The following is a 24,612-nucleotide window of genomic DNA, read 5'->3' as shown; positions in this document are numbered from 1 at the left end:
AGAGGAAAAGTTTTTTACACTAAATATTTAGGGGCTTCTCTTAACTATGTAAACACGTTTTAAAGTTGTAAGGGTCCCTTAGGCTTAGAATAGATGATATCGACGTGGTTGGAAGTGGGTCTTTACAATTATCCATATTTGTACAATTGTTTTTAAAAACATGCATTATAAAATAAGGAAATTTTTTTAAAATAAGTTAAACATGGTTTCATAAAATACCCTTTTTACAAAATGAGTTTCCAAATGGTCTCCCATTTAAAATTTAACAATATAATAAAAAGGGCCTTTTTATCTTTTAAAAAAAATTAAAATTAAAAACAATTAAATCAAGTGCACAAAGAAATGAAAAAAGGTCACTCATTATAGTGTAAAATGTAATATTTGAAAGAAAATAGGAAAAGTCAAGAAAAGAGTGATAAATTATATTTGTATCTATCAAAACTCTTTTTGCATCCACCCATTTAATGGAATTTTTTGAGACATAAATGCTCCATGTTAAAATCCCTAAAGTACTCTTCAATACAAAAATATACGACTGTCTAATACCAGACATTTATCCCCTGTTTGAAGTTTTAGAGTAGGACATATACTCTAAGTTTGGATATTAAGAACCGTACATTGCAAGAGTGTTCGACATTCTAGGACCAGACATAGCTATGATGTTCAACTTTCTAGGTCTGGACACCACAAGTTGTGTTTTGTTTTTTTTGTTTCTCTATTTATACTACATCTTTCCATGATTTCTCATTTATAAATCACTTCTAAATTCTTCCTAATTCCTTTTAAACCATTTCAACAAGTTCCTTTTGCCAAAAATTATATATGAATAAGTTCTAAAAGATATTCGTATCGTATGTTATTATGGATTCAAATAAAATGTATAAAAGAAAATTCAAATTAACTATAAGTATACCTGTAATAATTCTCTAATATTAAATAACTTTCGAACAAGATAATTTAAAGTTAGCATTAATCACCATAAAGAAATTGGTTGAAAGAAAAGGGAGGAAGAAGACGGCTGAAGGAGTCACAATGAAAATGATGTTTTTGGGTATTTTTGAAATTATAGGGTGTATATGTGAATAAGTTTTTTATTTTTTGGTGGTATTTAAATAGGATAGACCAAAAGTATTGAATTTTGATAATTATATCTACAAGGACTTAATGGGAAACCGAAGAACGACAGAGAGAAAACAATTTGATCACTCTGATTTTGAATCAAGAATTTCTAAATATAGAGACGTGTCGTGCCTCATTTGACCTTCATCTCTCTTCAAACCCTAGACCTCTCTATTCCTCAACTACCACTACTCGTAGCGGTACGTTTCACGATTCGAGTCCCTCCAATTTTCCGTTTAGTTGCTCAAAAACAGTGGCGTTGTGCTTTAACCTTTGTTTAGGAGGAAGGGAACAATAGGCGTTTATTCGAGTTCTTAGTATACGTCCAACTTTTTGATCGGTTTACGCTTAGGTTTTTTCTTTCTTTTTTTCTTCAAATTTTCTTTTGTAATTGAATCAACGGTAGGTGCTGATTTGAGATTTTGCTTTATTTTGTCTCTCTCGTGTGTGTTTTTTTTCTTTGTTTTTATTTTTGTGCTCTTTGGTTTTCTGGGCAATCAGAACGGAGGGCTATCCTTTTGTAGTTGTCGCTTGTGAAGTTTCAGACGATTTCATTATCGAATTGCTTTTACGTGTTATCTGGCTCTCGATTCATATTTATTTACTTTCTTTCCGTTTGGTTTCTGAGAGACGATTGGAAAAACAAAGATATTTTTTTATGTTTTTGTTAATTGGGAGCTGAAATTTAATCTCTGTACTCAGTGGCTTAATGAACTACTAGGATTAGATTCAATTCGGTTGAGTGTTTCATTTTGGTTTCTTTTCTTACAAACCGAAAGGACGGTTGGGTAATGATTTAGTGGTTTGTTTGAATTCAGCTTTTCTATATATAAATATTTGGTAATTATGGCGAGGAAGATGCTTATTGATGGGGAGCTGAGCAAGCCTAATGAAGAGGAGACCCATTATGACTTTGATTTGTTTGTTATTGGGGCTGGAAGTGGTGGCGTTCGTGCTGCCAGGTTTTCAGCGAATTTTGGGGCTAAGGTATCATTTTGGAGAATTATAAAAAAATCATGGTTTTAGCTGTTATTTTTGAAATCCAAATTAATTATTGATATTGATTATCAAAAAATCATTATGCTACTTTTTAATAGAATCTACTTGCCGTTTTAATTGGCTTTGTTTGTTTGAGTTTCTGGTACTTAGGTAACATTAATTCACCAAACTATTTTGTTTTGTCATGTAACATCACTTCCACCCTCTGATTGAGTGTTAGCTGTGTTATATTCTCCATTTTTTCTTGTAAAATGACATCTGTTTTCTTTTCCCAAAAATAAAACAATGAAAAGGATGCAGAAAACATATTTGGTATTCCATTTTTTAATATTGTTTGAATTTTTTTTCTTCCAAAATGGATCCTTTTCAGAAAATCTGAAAAGGTTGGTGGTTTTGTTTTTAAAAAACGATGCACCTCAACAATTGAGAAGTACACAAAATGAATATGTTTGTTTCCTCATTTTTGTAAAATGAAAATTTTTTCCATTTATTGTTTTTTCATTTCGACAGCCAAACAAGCCCTTAGCTTTTTGGTGATATTGATTATATTTTTCTTTCCTTTTTGTAACATTTCAAATTGATAGCTAATTTTCTTCTGACTATCTTGAAAACTGTCCTGCAAGGTTGCAATCTGTGAGCTTCCCTTTCACCCAGTCAGCTCAGAAGTAATTGGAGGGGTTGGTGGCACGTAAGTTTATCATAACTTTAATTATATGGCCCCTTAAGAATGGATTCTAGCAATTCAGAGAGGAGTAATTTGTCTAAGTACTCTGGTTGTGCCCCATAGATGATCTTTAATATATTCTTAAATAGAAAAAGAAAAATAATTTATATCACAACATCGCAAAAGATTGTTTTTGTTTCCTTTTTTCTATTGACAAAAGAACCAATTAAAATGTATTTGTGATTTTGAATGATGAACATTAACATAATGGCATATGGAGGTTTTTTTGTAGTGTTTCTGTTTGTTAGATGTTGAATTAGTAATGATGGTTATTGCAAATGAAATTCTGAAACTAAAATTTCATATTGTCATGACGTCTCACATCTGGGTTTGCAGGTGTGTTATCCGTGGTTGTGTTCCTAAAAAGATTTTGGTGTATGGAGCATCTTTTAGAGGTGAAATTGAGGTGAGAGTTTGTTTGATCTGTTTCAGAAACATATGATATAAATCCACAATAATTTATCCAAAAAAAATAACCATTTCTTTCTTGGATTTTGGTTTTAAAGAGGAACATTTTAAGAAAATATCTTAGCTAGAGGTATTTAGTTTTGGTCAATTTATCAAATTTTAACTAGAAATGAATTTACTAAATAAAGAAAAACAGGTCTAGGAAAACTCATCAAGTGGAGACCTCCTTTTCATTTGCTAATGTCTTTGTCACATGCCCATTTGCTCACAATATTATTATGGCAACCAAATATAATCAATTGAAGCTGCCTCAAAAAGCATAAGGTGGAACTAAATTTATTTTCCATAGACCTTCATTGTTGTTATCCCCACCTTTCTCATGTTTGTACTACTTTTCCATGCATTTTTCATGCAATAGTATGATATATTCAAGATTTTCCTTGTCATAAGGTTTCTGACATTATCTGATACGTAATGTATGTATGTTTTGTAGGATGCCAAGAATTATGGGTGGGAATTGAATGACAAAGTGGACTTTAACTGGAAAAAACTTTTACATAAGAAGGTTTGTTCTAATTTCTCTATTCCACCTCCACGCATGTGACATTTTCATTTATGGTATCACACAACTCAGCTGGCACAATTCAGTGTTACATTTATTCAATAAATGCTTTTAACAAAACTCTAATCAAGTGAAAATTTAAAATAAGGAAATTGATGTGGGGTGAGTCCTCTCATCAAATGTAGTCTTAAAACCACTGGCACAGAGTATGTAAATTTACATAAAACAAGCAAGATACCTGGACCCAATATCAATATGTAGAAGGTTGTCAATCTGGTATTCTTTAATTCAAATACCAATTAATCTGGTTGAACATCATAATGTTTAGCATCGCAATTGGTTATGAAAAATGGGACCACATCAATATCCATTTTCTCTTGCCAAACTCTCCTTCGGATACTCATTCTCGATTCACCACTTTGGTAATCCTTTTTAAGGTAGAGATAATTCTAGTGCTAATGGAGATGGAGGACATTCATTGGTGAAAAATAAATGGTTTCATTTTTGGTTTTCCTAGTTGTTCTTCTCAAATTGTATTTAGTTCTTTGAGAAAAATCCTTTCCAGGATTACATATGATAGCTGAAGGCAAAAAAGGGGGATATTTTTAGTATATCATGGGGAGAGTCATGAAGTTATTTGTTATCTAAACTCCGATTCTTTCAGGTTAAGATGCTTGAAATGAAGTTATAGATCTTTACACTATGAATGCTATGGTATGGTCCTAAAATTAACTGTGATTAGGACATTTTTGAAGATCATATACGTTTTGATTAGGAAATTTGTGAATATCAGATATGTTTTGATTAGGAAATTTGTGAAGATCAGATATGTTTTGTTAAACTTGCTTAAATGTTGTTTTCACATCTATAATAATTTGATGTGGGATTCTCTTCAGTTTTATGTTTCCTTTTGGGCTTACTGTGCAGACATTTTAAACCTTATCATTTGAGTGTAATTCAGCTTAACTGGCTGGCTGTCGATTTGCACTCCTTAAGGTTGGGTCTATAGGGTCTGGGTTCACTATACGTGTACAGGCCTTCTGTCTTTTTGTATAGCCCTCCTTGTTTTGGGAGGTTTTCTCAAATTTTTTTTATTAGGTTTGTACATCTTGGGGAGGACTTTTCATCCTTCTCATGTTTTTCTATTTTAATACAATTGTTCGTTTCTGATAAAAAAAAAAAAGAGTACAGGACTTCTTGTTGTTTTTGGTTGGGCTTGGCATTTCTGAAGGAAGTGCGCTTGATCTTCATTTAAGTAATTGGTAACCAATTATCGAATCTGCTAGATCTGGACATTTACAGAATTCAATTATACCTGGAATTCTTGGATGCCATTTCATGAGTTTGGAACAACCAGTGTTAAGCAATTGAAATCTTCTTGTGGGTGTTAGTGGTTTCCATGCAATGCATTTTTTTCTTTCTTTTTGTGGCTTTACAGACAATTTGTTTTTGATTTCTATTTTTTTTAGTTATTCATCACTTTTTTAACAGTTAGTCATGCTAATGAGTTTAAGAATGGGTTTTTTTCCCTCTTTTTCTGTAATTGCAGACAGAGGAAATAGTCAGGTTAAATGGAATTTACAAGCGGTTACTGACAAATGCTGGGGTGAAACTGTATGAAGGAGAGGGAAAGATTGTTGGTCCTAATGAAGTTGAGGTGACACAACTAGATGGCACTAAGTTGTGTTATTCAGCAAAGCACATATTGATTGCAACTGGTAGTAGGGCTCAACGTCCAACTATTCCAGGGCAGGTAAATTTTCTGATCTTCTTTCCAATATTGTTTGAGATTGAATATGGTATACACAAACTGGTTTTGAAATTATGAGTTTAAGATCCTGATTTCAGTCCATTTGAAATGGTAATGAGGATTTGAGTGTTTGCTAATTTTGAAAGGATGCATGAAGAAAATCTTGTTATCTACTTAGCTTGTGCCATGTGGACACATAAAAATCCAGTTGAAGTGGAGCTTAAATCCAGTTGACTCTTTTAGTAAAGAAATATAGCACACGCTGAAGAGATTGCTCAAGAAGCACGGGTTGTCAAGTCATGCGATTAGATGCTTAGCATGTTTAAGGTGTAGGAAACACCATAATATTTTCCAGCTGAAGAGACTGTAAATTTTGCAAAATCACTATGATCAAATGATTGTGGTTGATCGATATAAAGATTCACATGGACATCATAAAAATCATTGTGATTCCAATTTTTTATGATACAAAAATCTTTGTTTACTAAGAGAAATTTTTCTTCAAAATTTTGATTTGGTGGTGGATTGAGTCCCAATTGCTAATGACAAACACAAGGCAAAATTACGTTGGTCAAGTCATTGCATAACAAAGGGCATATTCTCAGATGAGAATTCTTAGGAACAATAATTCCTATTTGGAGAGAGTTATGAAATTATGTCCTTGCAATCTATAAATGGATTAGAAGGTTTTGAGAAATGGCTATGATGTGTCTCTCTGGGTCAAACTTGTGGATTGCTCTAAGAGCAGCCACATGGCAGCCTTAAATCACCTGATAGAATCCAAGATTCTAACCCAACTGAAGGCCTGAAAAAATTACCCGAAAGTCTCTCTCTTCTTTCACTCACATACACACACATGCACATCTGTGTTTGAATGGTTCCTACCCTGCCCCTGTCAGGAAAAGGTTCCCTCCATTACTCTTGTTTGTACTTAATTTTTCTACTTGTGGGAAATGTGACATTGTTCTCTTTGTCTTGGAGTTGGGGCGAATCAACAAATGAACAATTTCTTTTGGTTGAGCTTGAATACATGTCTTCTATTAGCTAGGAGGGTTAAAGACAGGTAATGAAAGACCTTGTTTCTCTAAGACTTGAAGGTATAGGTAGTCAGGGAAAAGAGAAAAGCCTATTCATCAAACATCTCGGGATCCTATTTTATTGATTCGTCATCAGTCTCAATGCACAAGCCTTAAGCAAGAAACCTTCTCAGCCAATGGGGCATGACAAGGTCTTTCTGCATGTTAGCTGCAATATAGAGCAGTTTATGAAAACATGCAATATATTCCCTATAAGTTCCTTGGGTACGATCATTGCCACTGAAAACTCTGGCACATTCACCTTATGAAGTTCTTTCAGTGGAATGAAGGCAGATCTAGGGATATCAAAGTTGACGCTCTTGGGTTGCCTATATGATGAGGTGTTGCAATGATATGAGATAGGCCCTTATGGGGTGACCTTGTGCAGTCAACACCCAGGAAACTGCTCAGTGGGGTGTGTCTTAATGATGGAGAGGAAAAAAAATTATTTATCTTAAAACTTGCAAAAATAGTCCAAAACTTCTTTAGAAAAGGAACAATTTACCTCCAAAAAAGTGTTAAATTTATAGACATTTAGAGGTGGTCACACATGTGAATCACATTCGTGGCATATTCAACATGTGCCAAGCTTGTTAAAGCCAAATATTTTTTCTTATGGATTAAGCAAATCAGGGTTGGGGTTAGGGTTTTGGAAAAGCCATGAATTTGCCAAGGAAGAGGGTTCAACTTCTAATCTTTGTCATTGGCATCATCGCTTTCAGCATCATTTATGTTGGTTATTTATAAGAATAGGTGGTGAACATTAGTTATGGGATGGAGAATAGGTGGAGAAGGTTCTTTGAGGTGGAGAAGAAGCTTTTTGAGGTTAGGTTTGACAACATCAAGGGGGGGGTAGTAAGCGGATTTAGTCACTTAAAGAAGTTAAGGTGCTCTCTTTTCTTTGGCTTTTGAAAAGGAAGAGATTGGTTTGCTGCTGGAGTAGTTGAAGGTGTTTGAGTTAGAGAGTTCCTTGGGTTTCATCAAGAAGTTCAGAGGAAAAACAAGGACACATCCTTTGGAGGTATGTTTTGATGGTAGAGGAAGGTTCATTGGAGTTTGTAATAAATTGAAGAGCTATCTTTATGGTAATTCCAGAGGGTGTTAGAAGCAGAGGATGGGAAAACTTAAGGATGGGGAGGCCATCTATGGTGGAAACCCCTTCCTATGCATCTTTGACTAGGCAAACGAGGGTGGTGTTTGCTAAGAAGACAATGGGCTATTTTTGAGAAGTGTAAAGTGTGCTCATATGCAAGTATCATTGAAGAGAAGGGTCCAATAAAAGGAGCTATTATCCTATTGGGGAGGTGGGCTCCAGCTGGGGTTTGGGAAGTGTTGTAGGGATAGAGGATCGGTTAGAGGTAGGAAGAGCTGTTGCAAGAATTTTGGGTGAGGGCTGTGGTGCACATTACACCATTCTCAGTCTTCAAAGGGTTGTTTTTCATGGATATTTTTGAAAGACATGTTGACATTAAGAGATGGGAATGTTATTAGAGAAAGGAGATTCTACTATTATTTTAAGGAGGTGGTTGCCAAGGGAATATATTATGGTGCTTGGAAAATTTAGGCCTAGCTGGATAGACTACGAGGCCTTCCCTTCCATTTGTGGCTTGAGAATCCCTTGCATCATTTGATGAAGTGTTAAGGGAGAGTTATTGAAATTAACTGGGGCACTTCAAAGCTAGTCAATATCTCAAAAATCAAGATGAGAGTAGAACTGAAAGCAAATGTGGTGTCACCAGCACTGTTAGAGGTGAAAGCTGAAGCTTGGTGCTTTACAGTGTCTGTTTCAGTCATTGGAGGTCAAGAAGATGAGTTTTTTGGGAGGGTTGAGTTAACTCATACTAGAAGTGGGTTAGACTCAGTGAGACATGGCCTCAATCCACACTCTGTTCTCTGTGCAATGGTTACAGTTACAACGTCCTAAGACATGTGGTAGTAGTCGGGTGCAAGTTGGGAACAGATGTCCTCCACTTCCCTTCCTTTTAAATTCAAATTCCGGGTCAATCTGGCCTTTAAATATGGAGAAAAATTTTAAGATAGCCCAGTCGAAAGGAAAGTGGGCTGTTCCAAGTACAGGAAGTACTGAAGTTAGAGAGAAACAGGAGAGAGAATACCTCTTTTCTTATGCATTCTAAGGTCTTGATCAATGTTTTCAGAACCGGATTGGTTATTGATCCGGAAAAGTTATCGGTTCACGGTTCACTAGTCGGACCGACGGTTGAACCGGTGACGTCATAAATATATAATTTATAAATTATTAAAATTTAAAATAATTATAAAAATAAAAATAATAATTTATATATTATTTAAAAATTAAAATTTTATTTGAAAATTAGAAAATTAGTTTCAAATTATAAATTTAAATTAAAATCATAATTTAAATTTAAATTTTAAAAATTTAAAATTCATTTTAAAATAAAAAAACTCATTTTAAAATCAAGAATTTATCTAAAATTGTAATATGTTCATTAATTTAAATTAAAAGCATAAGTTTTAAATATCATAAAATAAAAAATCAATAAATATAAAAGGAAATAAATAGTAATGAGATAAGGTAAAAAATAATTAAAAAAAAAAATTGGAATAATTGAAGAAGAGAGGAGAGGAGTGGGGGGTTTCCACTTCCAGCGTAGGGTGGGGGGCTTTCGACGGGCACTTCTAGTGTCGGGTGGGGGGTTTCCGACGAGCAAAAAGGGGAAAGTTTTTCGGCTTTTCCAGCGCAAGGGGTTCCAGCATAGGGGAGGGGGGTGGGGTTCCTGCGAGCAAAAAGAACTTTTCCGATGCAGGGGGTGGTGGTGTTCCAGCGTGGTCGCGGGCTGGCTTTGCAAGGGTGGTGGGGGTTCTGCTAGCAGGGCTTTTCCGGCGTTGGGACAGGGAGGGTTCTAGCGGGGTTGTCGGGAGGGTTTCAACGGAGAAGAAGAGCTTTTCCAGCGAGGTGGCTTTGCAAGGGGGGTGGGGGTCTCGCCGAAGGGGAACAACGACAATGGAGGAAAAAAAAATAAAAAAATTGAACTAGACGGTTCAGACGGAACCGTCCGATTCATACGGTTTGGATGGAACTGTCCGGTTCATACGGTTCAGACGGAACCGTCCGGTTCATACGGTTCACCGATCGGACCACCAGTTTAATTGGTCCAATTCCTGTCTGACCATTTTTCTGGCCCAATTGATCAGACCGGACTGGAACCGTGACCGACCGGTCCAGTCCGGTTTTTAAAACCATGGTCTTGATTGCAGGCTATATATCGAACAAAGCTTGAATCTAGAATCTAAACAATGAAACAATGAATCTAACAAGGAAAAAATAATTTTTTTTTTTTTTTGATTGGAAAACAAGGAAAAAATAATCCTAGCTAAATTTTAGGATCTACATAATATTGTAAACCGTACAACATTTAAGTATGGAAACTATTTTACATGCTCAACGGCCCAATCCCAATTCTTCCAACAGGAAGCCCACTTGGTTGGAGCCCAAGTGCCAGCCTCCTAGAAAGTTTTGAAAAGGATCCCCATAACCAGGAAAAGAGAAGCATAGTAGCTTGGGAAAATCCATCTGTGTTTAAGGACCAATCTAATTATTAGTGGAAAGAAGGCTCAGTGCACCTTTAAAAGATGAAGCTCAAGAGAAAAATCTATATCAAAGGTCTAAACCCAATGATATACCTTCTCTTAAAGGTATGAGATCAGTTTCCAACAGCACCGTATCTATCAACAGGTGGTCAAAGGCTCATAAAAGGAGTCTGTCTAGCAGTTTGATGCCAAAATCCAACCTCTTATGGCAAGATTTTCAAGGATCAGGATTGTGCAAGGTGTAGGAACGAGGCTATGCAAGGAAATGAGAGAAACTTTTGTGGAAATGAGAAGCTTATTTTAGTAAGAGTTTGTGCAGCATGGGCTATGAGAAAATTGAATCTTCTAATAGTTTGGAATTCTCTGATGAAGAGATGTGGAACTTATCCACTCAGTCGTAGAATGTTTTGGGCACTTATGTGAAGATTCTAAGGAGAAAGGGTCCAATTTTCAAGTCTTCATACTCTCTAATAATTGACCAGAGAATAACCTGTGAGGAAATGAATGTTTGCAACATGGGAATCAACATTTTCTGGTGGAAGATAAAGGGAGTGGGAGTCAAGATTCTGGCCATTTTGGTAGGGTTCCTTTGGGAGCATCCAGATTCAACCTTCCTACTTTTATAGCTACTGCAGGAAGTCTCATTTGTTTGGAATGCAATTTGGAATGGGTATACTTGACGATATGAATCATTTTGAAAAATAAACATATTCGTTCTTTAGCGGATCTCTTATAAATCTTTCTACTAGTCTATCTATCTATTAATTCCATTTTTGTCTAAATTGCAGAGTAAATGTGCCTGTAAATGCAGTATTTTATTAAGTATTAATATTATTTATTATATTATTCATTAATGATCATTAATGAATTACCATTTTAGTTATAGAGGGTTTGCTCTAAGGACTAAGGATAAGAAAAATGAAATATTCATAGGCCATTTGTGGCATGCAGAAAGGGCTCCTGCAGCTGCAGCAGGATTTGACAAAGGAATTGATTGTGATTTTGAACCTATTAAACTTAGATGAGGCTTTTGTTTTTGATAAGGAGATGACAATATTTGCTGAAGTCTCCTCACCTTTGTCCGACGTGATCCTTCAGTACCTCTATTTTCTTCTCTACATTTCCCAGTATTGGGGGTCTGGTGTTCCACTTGACTTGAATGTTGGCTCTTCTAAATGTCAAATTTTGGGGCCTGTGGGTCTATGGATACCTTTATCTGTACTGTGCGTGGCAGTAAGGCTTCCCCTTGTTTGAGTCCGAGTGCTTCTAAAGAGGTCCTTCCTTCCCTCTTGGGGGGATCCTGCTGGTTCATCTATTTTCCCTCTAGATGGATACCACATCAAGGGTCTTGAAAAAAATTGCAGAGAAAAGTATATGTTATTGCTTAGAAGAAGTATATATATATAAGTGTATATATATAGGAAACCTATAGAATCCCAAGTAATCAGGAAACTGAATTTAAAATCTCCTAAAATACAAAGTTCGATTTCTAAACTAATTCAAATCTTCAACTTCTAAAGATCTGCCAATACTCACCCTCAAGTTGGTTCAAAGATGTCCAACATGCCCAACTTGTCAATTAAGGGAGAATAGATGTTAGAAGGTAAGGCCTTAGTGAACACATCTGCCAATTGTGACTTGGAGGCTATGAATGGTGTGCAAATCACCCCTTCGTCGATCTTTTCCTTGATGAAGTGTTGGTCAATCTCAATGTGCTTTGTCTTATCATGTTGTACTGGATTATGTGCAATACTTATTGTTACCTTGTTGTCACAGTACAATCTAGCAGGTTCATCCACTTTTATATGTGGTTCTTTTAGAAGAGTGCTGAGCCATGAAGTTAAGAATTCAGTAGGGAACCCATGAAGTTAAGAATTTTGTCTTGGAATGTAAGAGGGGTCAATGACAGTAATAAAAGAATGGTGTTGAAGTCTTTCATAAAAGCGCAGGAGGTAGATTTGGTTTGCATTTAGGAAACCAAAATCCATGATATGTCCTTAGGAGTGGTCCGAAGTCTAAGGATAGGTAGATTCATTGAATGGGGTGCAGTCAATGCAGGCTTTTGGGGGGATTGTAGTGTTTTGGGATAATAGAGTCCTTGAATTGGTGGGATTGGAGGTAGGGGTTTACTCAATTTCTTGTCGGTTTAAGAATTGTGATGAGGGTTTTGTTTAGTTTTTTATTGGGGTGTATGGCCCTACTCAAGGAGGTGTTAGAGAGGTTTTTTGGGCAGAATTAGGGCCATAAGGGGTCTTTGGAATGACCCATGGTGTATTAGGGGTGACTTCAATGTTGTAAGATTCCCTCAGGAGCGTTCTGGTGGCACCCGGAGGCTGTCTGCAACAATGAGAAGATTTTCAAAGGCCATAGATGAGCTTCAATTGAGAGATCTGCACTTGATTAGGGGTCCTTTTATGTGGAGGGGGGGATTGAATAATCAAGTCCTTGCATGGTTAGACCGTTTCTTGGTGTCTGATGATTAGGAAGGCCACTTCAATGGGGTGTTATAGTACATGTTGCTTAGACTTGTTTCAGACCATGCTCCTATTCTGTTGGAATTTTTTTTTTTTTATTTTTTTTTTTAGGGGGGGTAGAGGCCCATCTCCTTTCAGGTTTGAGAATATGTGGCTCGAGGAGGAAGACTTTAAGGAGTTTGTGAAGTCTTGATGGATGTCCCTTAATTTTAGAGGGTCCCCGAGCTTTTTTTGGTTGAAAAATTGAAAAGCCTCAACCTTGTTAAAAAGGTGGAACATTGAAGTTTTTGGGAATGTAATTGTTAAGAAATTAGAGGCCCTATCCCAAGTGGAATTCTAGGATTCTAAAGAGGTGCAGGGTACCTCATCCTTTGAGGAGGAGTTTGCCAGGGAGAACTTAAGGGCAAATTTTGAGAAACGGGCTCTAGTGAAAGAAATAAGTTGGAGGTAGAAATTTAGGGAGGTTTGGCTAAAGGAAGGGGATAGAAACACTAGTTTCTTCCACAAAATGGCAAATGCTTATAGGAGGAGGAATGCTATGGCTAAGGTGAAGATTAATGGAGTTTCTTTCACAGAGGAGGTTGACATAAGGGAAGGGATCGCTCAGGCTTTTCAGTTGCTTCTGTCGGAACCTCCAGGGGAGTGGCGTCCTAGTATAAGGGACATGCGGTTTTCTGTTCTACACAATCAAGATGCAGCAATGTTGGAGGAACTGTTTCGAGAGGAGGTGCTGTTCATTGCCTTGTCAGAGTTGAATGGAGATAAAGCACCAGGGTCGGATGGCTTTTCTCTTGCTTTCTGGCAACATTGTTGGGATGTAGTCAAGGTTGAGGTCATGAACTTTTTTAAGGAATTTTATGAACAAGAGTGCTTTGTGAAAAGCCTCAATGCAACTTTCCTAGTGCTGGTTTCAAAGAGAGGAGGAGTTGAAGAGTTGAAAGATTTCAAGCTGATAAGTCTAGTGGGCAACCTCTATGCATTGGCTAATAGGCTTAAGAAAGTGGTGGGAAAAGTGGTCTCAAAATTTTAGAATGCATTTGTGGAAGGAAGACAAATTCTTGATGCGGTACTCATAGCTAATGAGGCAATTGATTCAATGTTGAGAAGTAATAGTGTTGGGGTGCTTTGCAAACTTGATATTGAAAAAGCTTATGATCATGTAAGTTGGAATTTTCTTTTTGAGGTGTTAGGAAAAATGGGTTTTGGTCAAAGATGGATTAATTGGACTAGTTGGTGCATCTCAACTCCAAGGTCCTCGGTGTTAGTGAATGGTACTCCTTCAGGGGTTTTTTTAGAGCTCTAGGGACTTAAGGCAAGAGGACCCATTATCTTCGTATTTATTTATTTATGGAGGTGCTCAATTGCTTTCTTGGAAGGGCAAAAGAGGGTGGCCTTTTGACTGGTTTCAAATTATTAAGAAGAAATGGGGAGGGCTTGGAGATCTCCAATTTGTTGTTCGTAGACAATACTTCGGTTTTTTGTGAGGCTTCCTCTTCCCAAATGACTTATTTGAGTTGGTTACTCATGTGGTTTGAAGGTATTTCAGGTTTGAAAATCAATTTAGATAAGAGTGAGCTTATTCCGGTTGGGAGAGTGTTGAATGTAGTAAAGTTGGCTGCTATAATTGGTTGCAAAGTGGGTATGCTCCCAACCTCTTATTTAGGCCTTCCTTTAGGAGCTGCCCATAACTCGGTGGTGGCTTGGGATGAGGTAGAAGAAAGGTTTAGAAAGAGATTAGCAATGTGGAAAAGACAATAAATTTCTAAAGGGGGAAGGCTAACTCTGGTTAAGAGCGCGCTAGCTAGCTTGCCAGTCTACTTTATGTTGCTTTTCCGGATGCTGAGGAGAGTTCACTTAAGGTTGGAAAAGATTAAAAGTGACTTTTTGTGGGGTGGTGGGGCTCTAGAGAGCAAGCCTCATGTAGTGAAATGGGATATTGTTTGTTTAGACAAAAGAAAAGGAGACCTTGGAATTGGATGTCTTAATTCTCTAAATAAGGCTCTCCTTTGCAAATGGTTGTGGTGCTTTGCTAAGGAGAGTGATGCCCATTGGAGAGAAGTTATTTGTGGTAAATTTGGGGAATTGGAAAGGGGTTGGTGCTCTAAGGAAGTGAGGGGCAGCTATGGTGTTGGACTTTGGAAGGTTATAAGGCTCTTGTGGGAGTTAGTTTCTTCCAGAACTCTTTTTGTGGTGGGCAATGGGAGAAGGGTCAAGTTTTGGAAAGATAGATGGTGCGGGGATGAGCCTTTGTGTCCTTTCCCTCCTTGTTCACTCTAGCTAGCTCAAAAGAGGCTTGGATGGCGAATTTGTGGGTGCAATCTTCTGAGGGGGGGTGGTTGGAACCCAAGCTTCTCTAGGCCTTTTAATGACGGGGAGTTTGGGACGGTGGGGGCTTCTTGTTAAGGATCTAAGATAGGGTGGTGGTGGAGGAAAGGGAGGATGTGGTGTTTTGGGTGGACACGGAGAGTGGGTCCTTTTTTGTTAAGTCCCTTTACTCTATCCTTGAGGAAGTTAGGGTAGACCCTTTCCCTAATAGTGTGGTGTGGAATGCTTGGGTTCCTCCTAAGGTTAGTTTTTTGCTTGGGAGGTAGCCTGGGGGAAAGTCTTGACTTTAGACCAATTAAAAAGAAGAGGGTGGTCTTTAGTCAATAGATGCTCCCTTTATTATGTTCATGAAGAGACTTTTGATCATATTCTCTTGCATTGTGGAAAGGTAAGGTTGTTATGGGAGCTCTTATTCTCTTTGTTCAAGGTGAGTGGGGTGATTCATTCTTCGGTTAGAGAGACCTTGTTAGGGTGAAGTGGCTCATTTATTGGAAGAAAAAGGAAGAAAGTGTGGAGAGCAACTGCCTCTTTTGGGCAATTTGGAAGGAGTGAAATAGAAGATCTTTTGAGAATGTGGAGTTTTTTGTTCAAAGGTAGAAGTTTTTGTTTTTGTGCAGCTTATTATCTTGGACAAACTTGTTTATAGAACATAATTTAGTAGCTTGATGTAGAATGCCTGTCTGTAAGTGAACCACCCTAATCAACATTGGTACAGGCTTCAACACGGTAGTGGTCGTGTTTCTCAAATAGAAGACCTTTGCCCAGAGTATGTTTCAAGTACTTGAGAATGTGAGTCACTGCTTCCATATTACAGTTCATTAGAGCGTGCATGAATTGACTAACAAGGCCAACAACATAAGCTATGTTAGGTTGAGTATGAGACAAATAAATCAGTTTTCCACCAATTGTTGATATTGTCCCTTGTCTACAACTGTTCTTGAGGGGTTAGCGCCCAACTTATGATTAGGATTGATGGGTGTAGTTTCAGGTTTGCATCCCAACATTCCAACCTTGTTTTAGAGGTCGAGGATGTATTTTTGTTGTGATACATAGATACCTTTCTTTGATCTTGCCACCTCAATGTCGAGGAAATACCTCAAACTGCCCAAGTCTTTGATGTTGAATTCTTTGGCAAGCTTCAACTTGATCATTTTTTTTTTATTGGAAACGACACAGAGATATATTGATAGATAAAAAGAAGTACAAAAAGAAGGATGAGAAATCCTCCCGTTAAAGAAAACTAAACTACAGGAAATTACACTGTAAAACAAGCGAACTCTTTATAAAGGACCATTCCTTATGGAGTACACACCGCTAACCAATCAAGTTGTAACACATTAAGGGGAGTCCCCTTAAAAACCTTGGAACAGAAAGCCCAAAGAGAAGCAAGGAAAACAATAGAGTCCCAAAGATACTTTGAATTCCTTACTTTATCCTAAAAAATCCTCGCGTTTCTTTCCCACCACACAACCCGAATTAGAGCGATGCTTGTAGCTTGCCACAGAACTATCCCCCTCTTAGAAGAACCAAAACCATTAAATTTGATGGACATCATGTCAAAGATGCTCCTTGGGGGGACCCAATCCATCTTAGCTAATTGAAATAACCTGTGCCACAACCCAATCGTCAAGGAACAGTGAAGAAAAAGATGATTTGCTGATTCCCCATGCTTCATGCACAAAATACAAATATCAGGACTAAGGGCTTTGTAGGGTCTTCTCACTTGTAGCATGTCATTACTATTCACCTTCTTGTGTGCCATTAACCAGACAAAGGACTTCACTTTGAAAGAAACTTGAGAATTCCAAACGAACTTAGAAGGGAAAACCTGAGGAGATCCAGAAAATTGAGATAATGCTAGAAAAAAGGATTTGACTGAAAAAAGCCCTAAAGAAGATGATGGCCAAAATCTAGCATCTAGAATCGAAGGAGATAAATGCAATCCATCAAGTGACCGTATGAGGCCTTTTAAGTCCTCTATCTCAGAATCTGAAAGGTTATGGTAGAAATTTAAATTCCAAGAGAAAGGACGAGTAGGATCGAGAACTGAAGAAATAGGAATGTTTTTATCCAAGACTACTCTAAATAGTCTTGGATATTGGGTTCCCAAAGGTTGGTCCCCCCACCACAAATCTTCCCAGAACCGAATTCTTTCCCCATTTCCTACCACAAACCAAGTAAACAAGGAAAACTCCTGAAAGACTTGTGCAATAGCTTCCAAGGACAGGGATGTGACCATCTGACTAAAGTGTTAGCATCCCAACCATTAGAGTGTGAACCATAAATGCTTAATATGACCTGATGCCATAGAGCTGAACACTCTCTAGGGTACCTCCACAGCCATTTCCCTAAAATAGCGAGATTCTTCAGAAAAATATTCCCAAAACCCAAACCCCTAACCCCCTATTGCCTTCGGTTTACACACAACATCCCATCTCACTAAATGATCTCTTTTGCCTTCCCAATCCCTGACCATAAAAAATCCCTTTGCAACTTCTCGATTTTGGCAGCCACTGAAGCGGGTAACTTAAATAAGGAAAGGAAGTGACATGGCATATGGGTAAGGCAAGATTGGATAAGAGTTATCCTTCCCCCAAAGGATAAGTAAGCCTTTTGCCACTCATCTAATCTTCTTGAGATTCTCTTAATCACTGGATCCCAAAAGCCACACGCCTTGAGGTTCCCTCCCAAAGGAAGACCCAGATAGAGTATAGGCCAGCCAGAAGCCTTGCAATCAAGCATCACAACCAATCTTGAAAGATGAACCTGATCAAGATTGATGCCATAAATATTACTCTTGTCAAGGTTGACCTTGAGCCCAGAAATGTGCCCAAACACTAGCAAAAGACTCTTGAGAGTCTGTAGATCTTCCTCCCTAGTGTTAAAAAAGAAAATGGTATCATCAACAAATTGCAAATGGGACACCCTAGTTCTGTTTCTACCCACCTTGAAACCCTCCAACATATTTCTTTCCTCTGCTCTCAAAAGCATCCTACTCAGTACATCTACGACTAAAGTAAACAAAAAAGGGGATAAAGGGTCACCTTGTCTTAATCCTCTCGATGCCTTAACCCACCCTTTAGCGCTACCATTCACCAATACTACATAAGATACCGAGGACAAAAATCCACTCATCCATTTCCTCCATCTAGAATTGAACCCCTTCTTCTCCAACACTTGATCCAAAAAATCCCACTTCACGTGATCGTAGGCCTTTTCAAAGTCAATTTTGAAGACGACACCTTCCTCCCCTGATCGTCTTCTCTCATCCACTATCTCATTCGCTATGAGAACCGCATCCAAAATTTGTCTCCCTTGAACAAAAGCGCCTTGAGTAGAGTGGATGGTTTCATGCAGAACCCCTCTTAGACACCCTGAAAGCACTTTGGCTATTATTTTGTAGAGACTAGTAATCAAGCTAATGGGTCTAAAATCTGAGATTTTCTTTGTCAAACTCTTTTTGGGTAATAGAACAATGAAGGAGGCATTAGTGCTTTGATTGATAATTCCGCTCCTATGAAATTCTGCAAATACTCTCACTAAATCCTCCTTAATCACATCCCAATAGTCTTGGAATACTGCAATGGTAAAGCCATCAGGCCCCGGAGCCTTGTCCCTATTCAACTGAAAAATGGCCTTAGAAATCTCTTCTTCAGTGAAAGGGGAATCCAACCTTAACGCGCTCTCTTTCGAAATAGGGGACCAATCTAATCCTTCAGCACTCCAAGACTCTTCTGTAGGACTCGTGTAGAGCTTTTGAAAGTAGTAAGATCTCCTCTGTGATACTCTCGGCATTATTCAACACTATGCCCCTTTTATTTTCCAACTCCTTGATATATTTCCTATTTCGCCTGCCATGAGCCACTTTATGAAAAAACTTAAGTTACAATCCCCTTCCTTAACCCATTTCACCCTAATTTTTTGTCTCCAATGGATTTCCTCCCTCAAAATTAATTCCTCTAGCTCCCCTTTTCTTAAGACTCTTTGATTTAACAATTCAGAAGTGAGACCCCCTACTTGCTCAATGGCATCAAAGTTAGCTAAATCATTGAGGATACTTTTTTTCTTTTCATTAAGCTCTCCAAAAGAAAACTTATTCCACTCCTTCAATTTGGCTTTAACAGATTGCAATCTCCTCATGATATTGTGGCCTTCCCATCCATTTCCTTGAAAACCACTCCACCAATTTCTGAAGTTCTCCTTGAAACTAGGATGTTGCAGCCACATATTCTCAAACCTAAAAGGTGTTGGGCCCCACATGAACGGGTTGGTATCCAAAACAATTGGCCAATGATCCGAGGTCCTTCTAATAAGGGCTTCTTGAAGGCCTTGGGGAAAGAGCTGCCCCCCACTCATTTGAGTAAAGAAAACGGTCCAATCTCTTACACACGGGAGACTCTTGCAAATTTGACCAAGTGAATGATGCGTTCCGAAGAGGTGGATCAAGCAATTCACATTCTCTAATAAAACTATCAAAGTCCCTCATGCTTGAAGTTAGACTAGAACCTCCCAATTTTTTTGAACTTCTCCTTATGACATTAAAATGACCACCCACACACCATAACGGAAAAGTTAAGACCATAAATGTCAAAAAGTTCCACCCAAAAATCCTTCCTAAGTAAGGGACTGTTTGAACTATAAACTGTGGATATCCAAAGAGGTCCACAACCGTCCAAAGCGAACTTGATTGAGACCAAGAAAGATCCTATTACCACCTCCTCACTACGCAATTTTTTTGAGTCCCAAATGATCAAAATCCCACCTAAAGCCCTGCACGCCTGAAGAGCAACCCAATCCTTATTTCTAACCGTTCAGACACTACCCACAAACCTTCTGTCACACTTCTCCTTTTTTGTTTCTTGAATCATCATAACTTCCGGATTCTCTGACCTTAGGAAATCTTTAACCACCCTTCGCTTATTCCTTGAACCCAAACCCCTGGCGTTCCAACTGATAATTTTCATGGAAAAACTCACAGAGCCTAACCCTCCAAACCAAATCCACCAGGTCTCAATTACCTGTGGAGCCACTGTTCTTCCTCTTAGAATACACCTTAATGTCCAGAAAGCATAAAACCTCATGCACTTTAGCCATTTTCCTGGGGGACAGGCCATCAATAAGGAAATCGCCCGATGGGGATACCACAGTATCCCCCTGACTACCTGACAACAGGTTGGAATCCTCCTTAGGCGAGCTAGGTTTAGACTTCCTAGGGGTAAAGCTCTCGGACAACTGGTCTGATAAAGCACACTGATTCTCCTCCTCATCACGGACAGGGATGCCAACATATTTTGAAGTGCCATCAACGCCTTTTTCAGAAAATTTTTTAGAAGTAACTTGATTTTCCGTAGGAAACTGAGAAAGAGAGACTGAACTAGGGAGATGTGGACCAGAGGGACTCGACAAAGGAAGTTCCAGACTACAAGAAGGGAAAGAAGAAGACTTGGGTGGCTGAGAAGGAAAGGGCTGACATACCTCCATGTTTTCCACTCTTGGAATTTCGCAAATCCCCTCAAAGGTGAGTCCTTTACCTTTGATTTTTGGAATAGAAGGTAAATCCGTGACTGAAGAACCACGAAGATTGGACCCCACTCGGCCCAAAAAACCTTCATTGTCTTCTTCGAAATGGGAATTTCACGGATCCGCCTCTCCTCTTGACGTCGAGGTCTCTTCCCTCGAACAACACTTACTGTTCCTTGACAAAAGACGGCGAAAGAGAGGACTCTCTCTGATTCCTCATTCCATCTGAAATCCCGTCCCGAAATCCACTTCCAGATTGCGAACTTCGCAAAACGACGATGAACTTCGTAGGAGAAGAGGCTCGCTGCTACTCCGATGTCCTTGTCGGCGATCAACGCTTGGAGGGAAGAGGGTGGATCACATCTTCTTTGAAACTATCATCTCTTCCTTCTACGTAGAGTCTCTCATCTAAACCACGGGAGCTTTCCCTTTTCTCGCTGCATTTTCTTCCTTTCGAGACCAACCTTTCATACTAGAGGGCATCGTTCCTCCTAAATTTTGGCCCAACCCCGATAGGCCTTTTAACTTATAGCCCACGGTAGCGTCTGAAGGTGGGCTAGGGTTGGAAAGAGACCAGGCCTTTAACTCAAAGGCCCGACCATCCTCTCCAGAGATAGCCTCGACGCTGGCCCTCTCGTCGCCTGGACCATGAAAGCTTGCAAGCAGCGTGATCGCCTTTGTAGAAGAACCAACTTGTTGGGGAGATGAAGACGATGCCGCTACAGTCTCGTGGACTTGAAGAGCATCTGGGCCAGCGTGAAGCCCATGATTCCTCATCCCTCTCTAGGCCCTTACAGGCTGGGCTTTAAAATAAGGCTCAGACACTTTGGGCCCAAGAAAAGTTTCTTCTACTAGGCCCAGACTGCTCCCTCCCCATCCATTCTCCCTTTTGGCCGCCAAACTTGTACTTGAGCACCGATAACATGACCGGGGAAGAAGCCACCTACTGTAGCATTCATTGTCCCTAATGCTACCTCGTAGCCCCTCTGCAATTTTTGTCGATTGAGAGACGCAACCTCCTGCTTTCAACCACTCGTTCTTGCTACGGGTTGTCTCAGATGTGACAAGGTCGTCTTCATCATCTTCTCTGGTGACTAAAACTGCTATTGTAAATGTCCAGGCCCCATCTTCCACCTCAAGCAACGCTGGTAGCACGACATTTGGAAGCATCTCCACCCACAGCTTCACCTTCGTCAAGTCCATCAGCTTTAAAGATTCCCTTGCCACCTTCATTACCCTCCCCCACTTCTTCAAAATGAATTTCAGCTGATCTTCATCCCACAAGTGAAAAGGAAGACCTTTCAATTCTAACTAACCCCTTCTGAATTTTCCGGGAACAACCATATTTTCACTTGGCGACCATCTCCTTAGGAGAATAGGCCTTCCTTTCACTAAAAGTCTTCCCTGCTCTTGGAACCATTCTGCTCTCCTTGCTGAACTCACAAAGAAACACCCCTTGAAAGCGGAAATGGGAGTTATAGACACCATTCCTTTCATACCCATCATCCTCGCGATGGCTTTTCCTTAGTGAGTCCAGTGTTGGACTTTTTCTTTGCATTCACAAATTACAGCTCTGGCCCATTTTCCAGCTGACAACAGAACTCCAGTCCTAAATCCATCCTCTGCAACCACTTTTGCGTATGATCGACCACCTCTGTAAATGCCCTTACTCATTTGAGTATCTCCAAACGTCTCCTTCGAAGCTCCTCCAGCTTGATCAAAATACTCTTGCACTGAAAGAATCGCCTCCCTAAGGTCTTCCCACCCATTGCCTTTAACACCCTCAGGGATGACAAGAAGTAAAGGTTTCCTTTTTGTAACAATTTCTGTAATTTTCATGAAACGCCCTCTATTATTGAAACAAATCTCCATCAAGTGAGTCTTAGTCTTGCCCCTAATATTTCGTATAAATCCCTGGAAGCCTCCAACTCCATAGCTTTCTTCAAATGCTCCGTCAACCAATCCAACTCCTCCTTTCCAAATCCTACCGAGACAACAAAACCTTGGCTCCTTTCTGTTACTGATACCCAAGTTCCCCCATTCGATCTTTCAAACTTTACTTGGAAAGACTTTTTCTCCACTTCAAACTTTTCAACTTTGCACTTCATCATGCCAACTTGATCATTTTCATCTCAACATCATTCCCTGTTAAGATAATGTCATACACATACATGATCAAGGTTGTTAGTTTTCCTTCTGACTTGTTTTTGATCAAGAGAGTATGATCACCTTGGCTTTGTCGGAAGCCAAATTTAATTGACCTACTAAATCTTTTGAACCAAGATCTAGATGATTGCTTCAGGCCATAGAGAGATTTCTTAAGTTTACACACCTTACCAACACCAAAGTATTTTTCAAAACCAGGAGGAGCATCCATAAACACTTCTTCTTCTAGATTTCCATGGAGGAACACATTCTTCACATCTAGCTGCTGCAGCAAGGGCCAGTCATCATTAACTGTTAGTGACAACAAGACTCAAATGGAATTAATTTTGGTAATTGGAGCAAATGTTTCCTGATAGTCAATCCCATAACTTTGTATGTATTCCTTCGCGACTAGATGTGTTTTGTATCTCTCTATTGTGCCATGGACTTGTATTTGATTGTAAACACCCACTTGCACTCCACGGTATTCTTCCCTTTGGGTAAGTCTGCCACTTCCCTAGTGTTGTTCTTCCGCAACGCTTTGATCTCCTCATTGATGGCCTCTTTCCACTTTGGATCTTTCAAAGCTTCTTCAACATTCCTCAGGATAGTCTCATTTGACAGGTTTGCTACAAAAGTCTTATACTCTAAGTCGATTTTTTGATAAGAGTGAAAATAAGCAATAGGATGCTCCACACACCTTTTCTAACAACTATGGGAAGATCACAATTAGTCTTAGCAGAACTGGGTTTTTCTTGAACATTGCAAGTTTCAGGACTTACTTTGGGTTCAGAAGATTGATTATGCTTTGGAGAGAGAGAGAGAGAGAGAGCCTGTTCCTTCATTCACTGCATGCTTGTTCTTCCTAGAGTAAACTTGAAAAGGGGTGGTCTGTAGGTGCAGAAGCTGCTGGTTCTTGACTTTGAAACTGATCTGAGACCTCTAAACGAACCTGTTCGAATCCATTTTCAGTGGCTGGAAGTATAAGAGGGTTTTCTATCTTCTCTACATTCTCCCCCTGACCTGAAGCTCCATCCTGTGTGTCAACACTTACGATATCTTCCCACTTTGGGAGTGGAAAAATATTTTGTGGCTGGTCTTCACTACTTCTGTTCTCCCCCTGAAGATCAAGACTAGAAAAATAACTGTGTCTCGAAAAAGGTAACATTTAGGGAGACATACTTTTTCTTGGTTGAAGGATAGTAGCAAATATAACCCTTTTGATGAGGTGAAATAGTCCACAAATAAATACTTTAGGGCTCTCAGTTCTAGTTTTGAATGACTCCTGGCTGAAATATGAACAAATGCAACTAACCCAAAGACTTTTGGCGGTATGGAGCTTGGAAAATATTCTGTAGGAAAGAACCCTTGAAGTGATCCAAGGGGTGTCTTGTTAGCAAGTATTTTGGAAGGCATCCGATTTAGTAAGTTGCTACTAAAACAACATCACCCCAATGAATCTTTGGGACATTCCTAGCAAAGAGAAGTGACTGAGCAACTTCCAGAAAATGGCTATTCTTGTGCTCGACAACGACATTCTACTTAGGTGTATTTGTGCATGATGACTCATGAATAATTCCATTGTCAGTTAGAAACATGCTGAGAGATCAACTAAAGTATTCTCCCCTATTATTGGATCTAATAACCTTAACTTTAGCATCAAACGGGACACTAATCATCTTATGAAATTTCTAGAAAATCCATATACCATCAGATTTTTCTCTCATAAAAAAAATCTAGGTCACTCTAGTGCGATAATCAATGAAATTAATATACCACCTTGTCCCTGACATACCCACGACACCAGAAGGACCCCATATATTCTTGTGAATAAGAGAAAACGAAAAATCACATCTATTATTTCTCAATGAGTATGGAACACAATGACTCTTAGCAAGTTCACGAGTTTCACACTTAAGCAAAGACGAATCAAAACCCTT

At 38.9% G+C, this 24,612-nt stretch overlaps 1 protein-coding gene across 4 annotated transcripts in view; it reads left to right on the top strand.

Annotated features, from left to right (window-relative positions):
- The first annotated feature begins 1,073 nt into the window (after positions 1 to 1,073).
- LOC100254507 (glutathione reductase, cytosolic) overlaps positions 1,074 to 24,612 on the top strand; it is a 59,343-nt gene continuing 35,804 nt past the window's right edge. The window contains exons 1-6 of one of the 4 annotated variants that reach the window (XM_002285636.5): positions 1,074 to 1,319; positions 1,938 to 2,106; positions 2,742 to 2,806; positions 3,179 to 3,248; positions 3,744 to 3,815; positions 5,362 to 5,565. In XM_002285636.5, coding sequence (XP_002285672.1) covers positions 1,966 to 2,106; positions 2,742 to 2,806; positions 3,179 to 3,248; positions 3,744 to 3,815; positions 5,362 to 5,565 — 552 coding nt within the window. In that variant the 5' untranslated portion in view covers positions 1,074 to 1,319; positions 1,938 to 1,965. Of the gene's footprint in view, positions 1,522 to 1,937; positions 2,107 to 2,741; positions 2,807 to 3,178; positions 3,249 to 3,743; positions 3,816 to 5,361; positions 5,566 to 24,612 lie in introns of all 4 variants that reach the window. The other 3 variants (XM_010651931.3, XM_059736974.1, XM_059736973.1) reach the window with 3 other exon arrangements.

This window comes from Vitis vinifera, chromosome 5, assembly GCF_030704535.1.
Source record: "Vitis vinifera cultivar Pinot Noir 40024 chromosome 5, ASM3070453v1".
NCBI classification, from domain to species: Eukaryota; Viridiplantae; Streptophyta; class Magnoliopsida; order Vitales; family Vitaceae; genus Vitis; species Vitis vinifera.
This window is presented reverse-complemented; position numbering and strand designations above follow the sequence as displayed.